Below are 13,764 nucleotides of genomic sequence, written 5' to 3' on the forward strand. Positions count from 1 at the left end.
CATCTGTACCATTTTTCTAGGTTCCAAATAGATACGTTTGTGCCCTGGTCCGGGAAGATCCCACATGCCGCGGAGCGGCTGGGCCTGTGAGCCATGGCCGCTGAGCCTGCGCGTCCAGATCCTGTGCTCCGCAACGGGAGCGGTCACAACAGTGAGAGGCCCGCGTACCGCAAAAAAAAAAAAAAAAAAAAACCCAACTCTGAGTGAGTGGTTCACACTCTTACACCTGCTGAGCACAGGTGAACTATATTTATTGCAGTAGCAATAAAAAATAAGACCTTGTATTTGTACATATCTTTATTAACCTCTAAAGTACTTTCTCAGACACAATTTCATTTTTAAGTAGGACTCAAGAGAAGAGAGATGGAACCATCTGATTTGCCCATCTGCCTATATTCAGACTGCCACCTAATTTGAAATCACATATAAACAAACACTTTTATTAATCTCCAAAACCTAATCTGATTATAAAATCTGACCCTGGAAACAAAAACTTTTTGGACAAGCATTTGGACTTGATAAGCCATAAAGAGTAACCTCATTCTAGTTAGGTGGGATCTCTTACTTCTAATTGCACCAAGCTCCACTGTGGACAGAATTAGCTACTGAGCCCACTTTCTCCAGGATGATCCATCTAAGAGCTGAGACCCCGTTGCCGTGTCAGCTGTTCTCCTGGTCTTGAGTTTCCTCCTTCTCAACCACCCTCTATGTTGTTGCAGAGAGCTCAGTAATACAAACATGACCATGTTATTCCTATTTAAAATCATTTAGTGACTTTCCACTACCTACAGAATCAAGTCAAAATTATTCTGCACGACTCACAAAACCTTCCATAATCTGGCTTGCTTGGCATTAGAACTGGAGCAGGCAAAACTCTTTTGTAAAGGACCATATATTAAATATTTTAGGCTTTGCAGACCATTAGGTCTCTGTCACAACCACTCAACTCTGCTGCAGTAGCATGGAAGCAGCCATAAACAGATAAACAAATGAGCTTGGCTGTGTCCAGTAAAATTGTATTGGCAGTGAGCCAGATTTGGCCCACAGGCTATAGTTTGCGAACTCTGAACTAGAACCCCATTTTTAAATCTCCCAGATGGCTTCTTAAAACTAGGTAAATGGAGACTGACCATTCTCTGATGAACTATTTTTCTTATGACAAAAAGGAGTCAGAGTGCTTATGATGACCATTTTAATCACAAGGTGTTAATGTATAGATTAACATAAACTTCAGATGTCACAGAAACAGTTCCACAAAATTCAGAAAAAACCAGTATCAGTGAAACCGGAGCAAGCATTTTGGAGACTTCAACGCACTGGATAGAATTCTTCAAGAATTTTACTGTAAGTTTTCTTATCTATAAAAAGAAAGATCACAGAAGATTTTTAAATTGTGTTTAAAAAATCATATTTCCTAAAGAAAAATTAACACTTAATATTCTTTTAAGAACTGCCTTATTTTCTAGTCCTCAACCATGGCTTGGCAATCACTGGGGCATTTTGTTCCACTGAATGAAGAATAACTTTGGAAGAATCTGTGGTGACATCCAGATGGTTATCTGGAGGGGCAAAGGGCTGCCAGGGGGATCCTAGCTGAAGGGGTAAAAGAAGGAATGAATAGGGAGGGGCCAGGAGCTGGGGCCTTCAAGCTCTCCATGACTGCACTGTCCGTGCAGAAGGCTCTTGGCACACCTGCCAGTAATCTGCTGCTCAGAGAGAATGAGCCCGTGAGGCTACACTCACTGCCAGAGGGAGCTAGTGGAAATGTGGAGGCAAAGAGCCAGAGGTCTGGGACTGAGGACTAACTAATACTGGGTCTCCCTCTTAGAAATCAATATTCCCAAGATTCCTTTTTCAGATCTAACATCCAGCAGTTCTGAGTATTTCCCATCCCTGATACACCTACTATTCATGGCTTTGTATTAGTCTTTGAGCTCTTCATTGGCAAAAAAAAGTTGCCTTTCTGATCCACCATAAACATCACATATGTGACTGAAGGCTAGGGAAATGTTAGAGTAATACAATTTCAGAGCTAAATAGGACCCTACACATCATCATTCAGTCTGATGAAATTTAAATGCTTAATATTATACTTTTACATAAATAGGAAAATCTAAAAATCTATATATTTACAAAATTTCAAAAATTTCCTACACTCATTCACGTATGTACACATCTATATTGTGTATCTGTATAAAATATGAACAAGAAAACAGCTGTATTACAGTTATATTCACAGCTGCACAAAGATAAGTAGAGTATGCTAAGGAAATTCCTGTCTACAGCTGGATGAAGGCTTCATTGAGATGATGAATCTTGAGCAGGAATTTGTTGGGTGCGCAGAGTGGAAATGGGGCAAGAGGAGGACTAAAGAGGTATAGCATGTACAAAGCGATATAGGGCAGGTTCAGGCCAGCATTTCATGAGGCAGGAGATGAGGCAGGGCTCTATGTAGTTCAGGCCAGCCATTATTTATTAAGTGCCTACTATGTGTAGGCTCTGTGCTGGAGGCTGGAGAAACAAAGATGAAGCTACAGTCCAGTGAGGGACACAACACAGCCTGTGTGTGGTAAGGGGTGGATAAGAGGTATGAGTTAAGTGTTTCTACCAGGTAATTAGCTCAGCCTGGGAAAACAAGCCATCCTAGGGAGTCTTGATTTTATCCAAAAGGCAATGGATAGCTGTTTTAAGCACATCCATATTTACCCACACAGATGTGATTTCTGGTAAGACTAAAGGCAGAGGCAAGCTGGAGGCAAGTGCAAGAGCCCACACAAGAGATTACCAGGGCCTGAACCAGGGTAGTGGCAAGGGTAGAGAGGAGAGTTCAGAGCTGAGAATTATTTAGGGATTAGAACGGTTAGACTTGATGACTAATGGGAAGTCAAAGACACAGACTTGAAGGTGATTCCCAGGCTTCTGGCTGGAGAGCCTAGGTGGACAGTGTGCCATTCACTGAAGCAGGACACAGAACAGAAGGTCTGGGCAAGCAGAGGGGACATGAGTTGTCTGCTGTCTGACGGACACAGAGGTACTCAGCCAGAAACTGGATATATGAATTCAAGAGAATGCTGGTCTATAGACAAAGATGTGGAAGTCAACAGAATACAGAAGGCACTGAAGCCACAGGCATAAATAAGATTAACCAGGGAAAATGATACAGAATAAGAAAGAAGTTTTCTGCAATTAACTTGAAATACCTTTTTCAGGAAAATCCTCTGGATGTGACTTTTCATATGCAAACATATCATGGTCCCTCAGAGCACACATACAGTCTTGACGTTTTAAAAGATAATATCCAACAAAAATAAAGGAAGTAACATATAGAAGCTGGCGATGCAAACCTGAAATTGAAACAAATCCCAAAGAAAGCGAAAATCAGTCACGTGTATTAAAAATCACATTTTTCATGTTTCAGATATATAATTTATTTCTTTTGACATTCTTTTAAGAAAAAAGGCTTTTGTACATGGGTATTCTTTGGGACATCTTCCTCAGGATATCTGGCAACTATGAAAAGCAACATTAAGTCTACAAATATAACTATCAACAGAACCCAAGATTTTTAAAATTCAGGTTTTATAAGTTTCTTCAAGGAAAAAGGTGGATAAGTACAAAAACTTGAATGGCAGACTGAAACAGAAAAAAAAGTTTTTCTTTTTCAATAAGTTAACTTTAGACCTACACTAGCTTGTATTCCAGGACATGTTCAGAAGATGATGAGGAGAGGTAAAGTCCTCTACAGATGGTCTAAAAGCAATCTGGTTTGTCTCCATATACCAATTTATTTTTGCATATCTAGTGGTTACTAAAACAGTACACTGTACGACAAATATATCTCAATTCTCTTTTGTACCTGCTAAATTTTGTAATTTTGCATATATTACTTATTCAAAAACTATCTTTAAAAAATCATCCTACTGGGACTTCCCTGGCGGTCCAGTGGTTAAGACTCTACGCTTCCACTGCAGGGGGTATGGGTTCGATCCCTGGTTGGGGAACTAAGATCCCGCATGCCACGCGGAGCAGCAAATAAATAAATAATAAATAAATAAAATCATCCTACTAAAAAAATCATCCTATTATAAGACTGGAGAGGATCACATGATCTAGGAAAGCCAAAATTTTAAATGTGAAGGGGAGATGCAAAGGTATAAACTTTATATACAAAAATTTTTTTTTGCAAAAGGCTAAGGGCAGGTTTTCTAGCTATGCCTCAGAATTCTATTCCCAGCCCTCTTCTTATCCCATAGATGTTCCTTTGGAGAACTTTTTATTCCTATAGTTTTATCTATTATAATCTATAAGTAACATCCAACTCAGGCACCCATGCTGAACAACAAATATAGCCAAATATTTGACAGATACGTTTACCTGAATACCCCCAAACAAACTCAGTTCCTTCCTATTCATACCTCCTTTTCTTAATTCAGAGAATAAGACCATTTACCCAGGAATCCATGTCCTGGGTAATAAACATAGTAATTATCTTTTTTCCTCCCCTCTTCTCCTACATCCCATCACTGTCAATCCTACCTTATAAATATTTCCTTTCCTCACTTCAGGGAACTTGTGCGCATTTACACTAACTGGTCTCCCTTTCACCTCATTTTCTACTCCACACTGATCCCAGCTTTTACCCTGTCATTAGAGGAATTTCTACTAAAACACGAACTAGTCTGTCAGTCCCTTCTTCAATTATGGTCAACAGGACCCTAAACTCGTGCATATGATCTCCCAGGCCTTTCATGAGCTGCCTCTTCCACCTTCATCTTCTGACACTCCCTGATATGCACATTGTGCCCAACAATACTGAACTACTTTTAATTCCTCACATAAACTAGGCTCCTTCATGCTTCTATATACCACGCACTGATTACTTCTCTGTCCAGCAACTTCCTGATCCTTCAAGATTCAACTCAGACATCACTTCTTTTTTTTTTTAATATTGATTGATTGATTGATTGCTGTGTTGGGTCTTCGTTTCTGTGCGAGGGCTTTCTCTAGTTGCGGCAAGTGGGGGCCACTCTTCATCGCGGTGCACGGGCCTCTCACTATTGTGGCTCACAGGCCCAGTTGCTCCGCAGCATGTGGGATCTTCCCAGACCAGGGCTTGAACCCCGTGTCCCCTGCACTGGCAGGCAGGCTCTCAACCACTGCGCCACCAGGGAAGCCCCAGACATCACTTCTGCTAAGAAACCTTCCTATAACTTTCCTAGAGTTAAAAGGATGAACTCATCTCTATTAATATGTAAATTGCTATAGTAATTATTTCTCTCTCTACTATCAGGCAAAGTCAATGTTTGATTCATCTCTGTATACCAGCACACAGACAGCACTTAATAAATATATAATGAATGGCCTTGGGCAAATCAATTTACTACCTCTAAAACAAAGATAATACCTAACCTATCTTTTTCACAGTAGTTATTATAGTGTTTTGGAAAAATTGTAAAACAATAAAAATACAAAGTATCACTATGACCTGGGACTGGACAGGGCCCAGACTCTTCTGCATTCTCCCTTAGCCCAAAGAGCCACTGCTTCCCCTAATGGGCCACCTGTAATACAGCAAACCAAAATGTGCTGGGTTCTCCCAGGTGCCACTGGACTACACAGATACAGACTCAGACTCTCTGTGCTTACTCATATCCCTCACAGAAGATTTAGATGATATCAGTGTCCTAGCCCTAAAGGCATGGCTTGGCCTCTTCTCAAGTCCTCATTTCCCTAGCCTCTTCTCTTTCAGCAGTGGTCTCCCTTTCACCACATACACAACCCTCCCACAATTATTTTCCCCTTCTTTCCTTTACTCAGTGAACCTAAACTTGAGAGCCATGATGCTCTTCGCAGAATGCCATAAACTACTGATTATTAAACTAGAAATCAATAAACATTTAATTTTGTGGATTACACTTAGATACCAACTAACTCTAAATTTAGGGCAGGTAAGGGGTAACCAGAAACAAGGGTTTAAAAACAGGTGATGGGAGAAAAGCTTAAGAAAAAATTGTATTTAATATTTTCTGCTAACTTGAAAAAGATCTGCACAACTTGATTTCATTGACAGAATATTCCAACTACCTACAGAATGTCAGGTACTCTCCATGGCCATAGTTGGAAAATCCACTGTATATTTCTCTTCCCCACTCCTCCTATGTGCATGAAGTTGTACCACAATTCACCTTTTTAATAGATATGCCCATCTGGTTTGTAAATCTTTGGATGGTTGGGACAATGTTTTATATTTCCTTGTAATCTACACATTCATTCAATAAATACTCATTGAACATTACTATATGCCAGACATTGAACTAGATAAACACAGTATGCATTCAATAAATGCTACTGAGGAAAACTATTTCAATAAAGTCCTCAAGACCTGAATTTTCCAAAGCAACTAAGGGGAAACCCAGGGAACTCAGGAACTTTGACCCCTAGGCCTGGGCTAAGTGCTTTACATCCATTATCTCACCTAGTTCTCACAGCCACACAAAGAGGTAGACACCATCCCTATTTCATAGATGAGGAAACTAAAGCTCACAGAGATAAGTAACTTCTCCAGAATCAAATGGCTAGTAGGGAGGAGGTGGTGTCAAATCCAAAAGCTTGTGCTCTTAACTACTATGCTCTTCTGTCTCCCAGAAAAGGCACAAAACATTCTTTGACAACAATGAGGTGAGATTAAGTGATACATACTTCAAATCTCAGCCAACCGTTTCTTCCTCTGGAACAGGATCCCTCTGATCTGAACCTCCTTTATGCTCCCAAAGCACTCTCTGCTCACCCACCTCTATCAAAATACCTGTCTGTCACACCTAGACCCAGATCTGTTTGTCTCCCTGACACAATTAGGAGTTCCTCAAGGGCAGGACAGTATTCCTCCCCCCATACACCCAATGTGTAACACTGCCTGGCACAGAGAAAGAGCTCAGTTAAGGTTGAACAAATATATGGTACACTGTTTGCAGAACAAGAGCTAAGGAAAGGGAAACCTGTTAGGCACCTTCCCTGTGTCAGGCATCTGCCTACAGAATCTCACTTAATTCTCAAAAAAAAAATATGCAAAGATGAATTATTCTCACTTTATAGATGAGGAAACTTGAGCTCTGACCAAGTAACTTGCCCAAGGTGACATGGCTGGGAAGCAGCGGAGCAAGGCCATTTAATTCCAAAATGGAGCTCCTTCCATTACACCAAGTGACAGGCGTGGGCAAGTGTGGAGTGGTGATAAGGGAGAACACCCCATAGTTCCTAGTGGCAGAAATGGACAAAGATCACTCCTTTCTGTGGAGTGGGGGCATGTCCAAAGCACACAGGATCTCAACTCTATTTGAGCACTAGAAATGCCAAAATTTGGTGGGTTGGGAGTCGACCTCCAGGCACACATACAGCTGGAAGAAGGCAAAAGAGGCACAAGTGAGGTGATTCCTGCTTGCCTGGACCATTGTATTAGCCTTCTTCCTAGCTGGGCTCCCTGGCTCCAATCAGTTCCTAACAAAGTTGACCTTTTAACACAGGTCCAATCACTGAACTTCCTCTGATAGCTTTCAAAAGCATGTAAGGTTCCCGTCTGCCTAGAGAATAAATTGCCACCATCCACCTAAATCTTTGTTGCCTTAACGCCCTACTCGGCACTCACTCATCAACTGGCCCCCATCCACTCCCACTAGCCTCCCACGGGCCTGGAAGGCTCTCTCCAAGTATCCGTCTGACATATCAAAGCTAAATTCAAACACACCTTTTACAAAGTTTCCCTCTCTTCCCTTTGGAAAGCCATAGACTTTAGCACAGTTAACTGTGTCACTTACTATCACTGCTGGTCTCAGACAGGTGAACACTGATCTACTAGGAAATAGAGCCCAGTGGTTTAGAGCCTCCTACTCAATGTGAAGTCCCCAGACCAGCAGCGTCTGGGAGACTGGGACCATCAGGCCTCTCTCCAGATCTAATGAACCAGCATCTGCATTTTAACAAGATCCCCAAGTTATTAGTATGCACATTCAATCTGAGAAGTGCTGGTTCTGAACAGCACTCTCTTTAAACTCTGAAGTTTAAAAACAGACTGTGCTACTTAGGACCTTGGGCAAGCTGCTTTAATCTAAGGCTCTGTTTCCCCATTATGGATAATACCTCTCCCCCACCTCACCACCCAAGGTGTCTGAAGACTAAATGCTATAATGCACGCAGTGTCAGTAGTGCATTGCACAGATTGATCGCTCATTTTTGCACACCCCACAGCGCGAACTGAGAGGGGAGCAGGCAGTTCAGTCCGGGGTCCTTCACAGACTCACTGCGAGGTCGTGGGTTGCACTGCATCTCAGTTTCCTGAAATGACACTCTGGCCGGCCCGATTCTGAGAAGCTCACGGGGCGCGGATACCTGAGGGAGGCGAGGCGGGGCCTGTTAACGCGAAAAGGCCCGGAAAAGCGGAGGCACCTCAGGCAGCCTAAGGCAGAGCCGGCCCTCAGCCCTACGGCCCCCTCTCCTCCCAGACCATCCCGCCCGCGCAGCCCTCACCGGCCGACGCCACCGGCCGACGCCGGATCGCGTTATCAATCAGGCCGGAGCAGTAACCCAAGAAGCCGACGTAGAAGAGCCGCGGGTCGGTTAGCTTGGGCGGCGGCAGGCTCCGGGCCTCATTCGGCAGGAACTGTAAGGGCACTCGGCCCGGCCGGCCGTTCATCATGGTGAGGCCGTTTCCACTTGAGGCCTGGCCTCTGACCTCCAACTACAAAGAAAATCACCAAGACCACGGCCGGGACCCAAGCCACGAGCTTTCACCTCCGAGCGCGGTGCTGAAGGGCATGGCGCGAGGCGGTGCGGCGCCCAAACACTTCCCCTTGCACGCTGCTGCCGGAAACGCGCACGCGAGGTTCCGGGCTACTAAGTGTCCGGCGTTGCTCGCTTGCCGGCCGGCGCTAACTCCACGGAAGGGATGTCAGGGCTTGGTAGCGGGGGTCGAGGAGTACGGGAAACGAGCCATACTGCGAGAAGACTAGGAGATATTGATTTTTTTCGCCCAACCTCCCCCACCCACAATTGCCTCTCCTTTTCCCGCCCCAGAATGTTCTTTCAGCAAGAATTTATCTTTGTATCCAAAACCCACAAGTGGGCTTGATGGATAGTTTTAAGAAACGTAATTAATTGAAATAAAATAAAAGCTAGTTTTCATTTCCTGCGTTTCCTGTCATTCATTCGCACAGGCACACCCTCCACAAAGCCTAAAATTAAGGTCCAGGCAGCCATAAAGAATTTGGAGAATCCCAGGACTGGATCACTTAGCTAAACTCTCGAAATTCAGCCTGGGTCTTCAGGTCCTTGCACGTCGCTGAGGGACGAGGTGTTTCCCAAAGATTTGAGGACTGAAAAAAAAGAAGGAATCTATAACATTCTGCCAAGTAATTGTCCAGCCTCTGCTCACCTGCCTCCAGGACTGAGGAGCTCCGATCTTCGAACAGCTCTCTGTTTAGACAGCCCTTCCTGATAAGGAGCTAAAATGTCTTCAACATTTTATCTAGAGGAATGCTGATTAAACTAGAGGTTACTGCGAAGCTGTATGCATCAGGTATTGATCTCCAAAGTGGAAGAATTAAGTTTCAGTTAATAAAGGATGAGGCTTTTATGCCTACAAAAAGCAATATCAGATCCGTAACATTTCAAGTTAGGATTTTCCAAAGGAACGTATATTGGAACAGTTTCCTGGAAGGCAGCAAATGTTTCAGAGGTTCACAGTCTTTGACCCAGTAATTACGTCTGAGAATCTGTCTTATGTAAATACTACTGACATATGCACAGTCTTTTTTTTTTTTTTTAACCACAGTGTTCCTTTTAAAATTATAGCAAAAGGGGCTCTCCTGGTGGCACAGTGGTTGAGAGTCCACCTGCCGATGCAGGGGACACGGGTTCGTGCCCCGGTCCGGAAAGATCCCACATGCCGCGGAGCGGCTGGGCCCGTGAGCCATGGCCGCTGAGCCTGCGCATCCCGAGCCTGTGCTCCGCAACGGGAGACTCCACAACAGTGAGAGGCCCGGGTACCGGAAAAAAAAAAAAAAGAGAGAGATAATGCCTAGCATAGTACCTGACATAAGTAGGCTCTCAACAGAAAGGACCACAATGTGGGACTTCCCCTTTGTGTATCACTTGAAGGACTGTCAGAAATGGGAATAGAACCTCATTATGTATTGTTCCAGAGACCAACTGGTAAAAGTAAGAGGAAGAAAAATATTAATTCAGCATTAAATGCCCTAAGAAACAGCTGCACATGGAGGAGAGGCTGCTTTATGAGATGGTGAACACCTCGACACTGCCTAATCAGCTATTCATTCAGGAAAACTGTAAAAAATAAATCCTCCGCGAATGCTCTTCTGAGAGTCTCTAGGATTCTAGGATTCCATGATGTTGTACATAGGTATATTATGGGTCCTGTCCTTTTCACAGTTGTTTCTATATATACTATACTGTTTTTATTTCTGACTCCTTTAAACAAAGAAGAATAGGGAGTGTTGCTCATTGACCAGTTCTGTAAGGACTAACCTGCTGCAGTCACTGATGGACAGTACACTCTCTGCTTCAGACAGAGGAAATTAGGACAACAGAATGCTCTGTGCTTTGGACAAACAGTTCCCTTATAGTTAGATGTATATCTTAGGAAGAATTTTTTTTTTGTTGGATGGCTTGAATTTTATATATATATATATATTTTATACAGCAGGTTCTTATTAGTCATCAATTTTATACACATCACTGTATACATTTCAATCCCAATCAATTCATCACACCACCACTCCCACCCCCCAGCTGCTTTACCCCCTTGGTGTCCATACGTTTGTTCTCTACATCTGTGTCTCAATTTCTGCTCTGCAAACTGGTTCATCTGTACCATTTTTCTAGGTTCCATATATATGCATTAATATACAATATTTGGGGCTTCCCTGGTGGCGCAGTGGTTGAGAGTCCGCCTGCCGATGCAGGGGACACGGGTTCGTGCCCCGGTCCGGGAAGATCCCACACGCCGTGGAGCGGCTGGGCCCGTGAGCCATGGCTGCTGAGCCTGCGCGTCCGGAGCCTGTGCTCCGCAACGGGAGAGGCCACAGCAGTGAGAGGCCTGCGTACCACAAAAAAAAAAAAAAAAAAAAATATATATATATATATATATATATACAATATTTGTTTTTCTCTTTCTGACTTACTTCACTCTGTATGACAGTCTCTAGATCCGTCCACGTCAAACAAATGACCCAATTTCGTTCCTTTTTATGGCTGAGTGATATTCCATTGTATATATGTGCCACATCTTCTTTATCCATTCGTCTGTCAATGGGCATTTAGGTTGTTTCCATGACCTGGCTATTGTAAATAGTGCTGCAATGAACATTGGGGTGCATGTGCCTTTTTGAATTATGGTTTTCTCTGGGTATATGCCCAGTAGTGGGATTGCTGCGTCATATGGTAATTCTATTTTTAGTTCTTTAAGGAACCTCCATACTTTTATCCATAGTGGCTGTATCAATTTACATTCCCACCAAAAGTGCAAGAGGGTTCCCTTTTCTCCACACCCTCTCCAGCATTTTTTGTTTGTGGATTTTCTGATGATGCCCATTCTAACTGGTGTGAGGTGACACCTCACTGTAGCTTTGATCTGCATTTCTCTAATAATTAGTGATGTTGAGCAGCTTTTCATGTTCTTCTTGGCCATCTGTATGTCTTCTTTGGAGAAATGTCTATTTAGGTCTTCTGCCATTTTTGGATTGGGTTGTTTATTTTTTTAATATTGAGCTGCATGAGCTGTTTATATATTTTGGAGATTAATCCTTTGTCTGTTGATTCGTTTGCAAATATTTTCTCCCATTCTGAGGGTTGTCTTTTCATCTTGTTTATGGTTTCCTTTGCTGTGCAAAAGCTTTGAAGCTTCATTAGGTCCCATTTATTTTTGTTTTTATTTCCATTACTCTAGGAGGTGGATCAAAAAAGATCTTGCTGTGATTTATGTCAAAGAGTGTTCTTCCTATGTTTTCCTCTAAGTGTTTTATAGTGTCTAGTCTTACATTCAGGTCTCTAATCCATTTTGAGTTTATTTTTGTGTATGGTGTTAGTGAGTGTTCTAATTTTGTTCTTTTACATGTAGCTGTCCAGTTTTCCCAGCACCACTTATTGAAGAGACTGTCTTTTCTCCATTGTATATCCTTGCCTCCTTTCTCATAGATTAGTTGACCATATGTGTGTGGGTTTCTCTCTAGGCTTTTTTTTTTTTTCCGGTACGCAGGCCTCTCACTGTTGTGGCCTCTCCCATTGCAGAGCACAGGCTCCGGACGCGCAGGCTCAGCGGCCATGGCTCACGGGCCCAACCACTCGGCGGCATGTGGGATCTTCGCAGACCGGGGCACGAACCCGTGTCCCCTGCATCGGCAGGCGGACTCTCAACCACTGCACTACCAGGGAAGCCCTTTCTAGTATATTTTTCATTTCAGTTACTGTATTGTTCATCTGTTTGTTTGTTCTTTAATTCTTCTAGGTCTTCGTTAAACATTTCTTGCATCTTCTCGATCTTTGCCTCCATTCTTTTTCCGAGATCCTGGATCATCTTCACTATAATTATTCTGAATTCTTTTTCTGGAAGGTTGCCTATCTCCACTCCATTTAGTTGTTTTTCTGGGGTTTTATCTTGTTCCTTCATCTGGTACATAGCCCTCTGCCTTTTCATCTTGTCTATCTTTCTGTGAATGTGGTTTTTGTTCCACAGGCTGCAGGATTGTAGTTCTTCTTGCTTCTGCTGGCTGCCCTCTGGTGGATGAGGCTGTCTAAGAGGCTTGTGCAAGTTTCCTGATGGGAGGGACTGGTGGTGGGTGGAGCTGACTGTTGCTCCGGTGGGCGGAGCTCAGTAAAACTTTAATCTGCTTGACTGCTGATGGGTGGGGCTGGGTTCCCTCCCTGTTGGTTGTTTGGCCTGAGGCAACCCAATACTGGAGCCTACCTGGGCTCTTTGGTGGGGCTAAAGGCGGACTCTGGGAGGGCTCACGCCAAGGAGTACTTCCCAGAACTTCTGCTGCCAGTGTCCTTGTCCCCACGATGAAGCACAGCCACCCCCCGTCACCCCAGGAGACCCTCCAATGCTAGCAGGTAGGTCTGGTTCAGTCTCCCCCTGGGTCACTGCTCCTTCCCCTGGGTTCCGATGCACACACTACTTTGTGTGTGCCCTCCAAAAGTGGAGTCTCCGTTTCCCCCAGTTCTGTTGAAGTCCTGCAATCAAATCCCAGTAGCCTTCAAAGTCTGATTCTCTAGGAATTCCTCCTCCCGTTGCCAGACTTCCAGGTTGCGAAGCCTGACGTGGGGCTTAGAACCTTCACTCCAGTGGGTGAACTTCTGTGTTATAAGTGTTCTCCAGTCTGTGAGTCACCCACCCAGCAGTTATGGGACTTGATTTTACTGTGATTGCGCCCCTTGTACCATCTCACTGTGGCTTCTCCTTTGTCCTTGGACGTGGGGTATCTGTTTTGATGAGTTCCAGTGTCCTCCTGTCAATGGTTGTCCAGCAGCTAGTTGTGATCCTGGTGTTCTCGCGAGAGGGAGTGAGAGCACGTCCTTCTACTCCGCCATCTTGGTTCCAATCGGAAGAATTTTAATGAACCCTGATTCTTGCATCTTCCTTTACATAGAAAAGCACTGAAATAATTAAGCTGAGATATCTGTTCTTTGTGACTTGCAGTAATCTTTTACCAAGATGTATACTTGACTGTATGTATTCCCTAGCCCAAAAGTCACATA

General features: G+C 43.6%; 1 protein-coding gene across 1 annotated transcript; it reads right to left on the reverse strand.

Annotated features, from left to right (window-relative positions):
- Window positions 1-1,223: 1,223 nt before the first annotated feature.
- On the reverse strand, window positions 1,224-8,965 carry LOC307190556 (NADH dehydrogenase [ubiquinone] 1 subunit C2-like). The gene is made up of 3 exons (XM_079929776.1): window positions 8,521-8,965; window positions 3,201-3,344; window positions 1,224-1,358 (listed from the first exon to the last, which is right to left on the reverse strand). The coding sequence occupies exons 1-3, from the start codon at window positions 8,687-8,689 to the stop codon at window positions 1,309-1,311; spliced, it is 363 nt and encodes a 120-aa protein (XP_079785902.1). The 5' UTR covers window positions 8,690-8,965; the 3' UTR covers window positions 1,224-1,308.
- Between the last annotated feature and the right edge of the window lie 4,799 nt (window positions 8,966-13,764).

Source organism: Stenella coeruleoalba, assembly GCF_951394435.1.
Source record: "Stenella coeruleoalba genome assembly, chromosome: 8".
In the NCBI taxonomy this organism is placed as follows: Eukaryota; Metazoa; Chordata; class Mammalia; order Artiodactyla; family Delphinidae; genus Stenella; species Stenella coeruleoalba.

Excerpts from the sequence above, each read along its gene's own strand:
- LOC307190556 (XM_079929776.1), bottom strand. The coding sequence starts at position 8,689 with ATGATGAACGGCCGGCCGGGCCGAGTGCCCTTACAGTTCCTGCCGAAT. Across the intron at positions 3,345-8,520 it reads TCGGCCGGTGGCGTCGGCCG|GTTTGCATCGCCAGCTTCTA; the intron begins GTGAGGGCTGCG and ends TTTCAATTTCAG. Across the intron at positions 1,359-3,200 it reads AGAGGATTTTCCTGAAAAAG|ATAAGAAAACTTACAGTAAA; the intron begins GTATTTCAAGTT and ends TTCTTTTTATAG.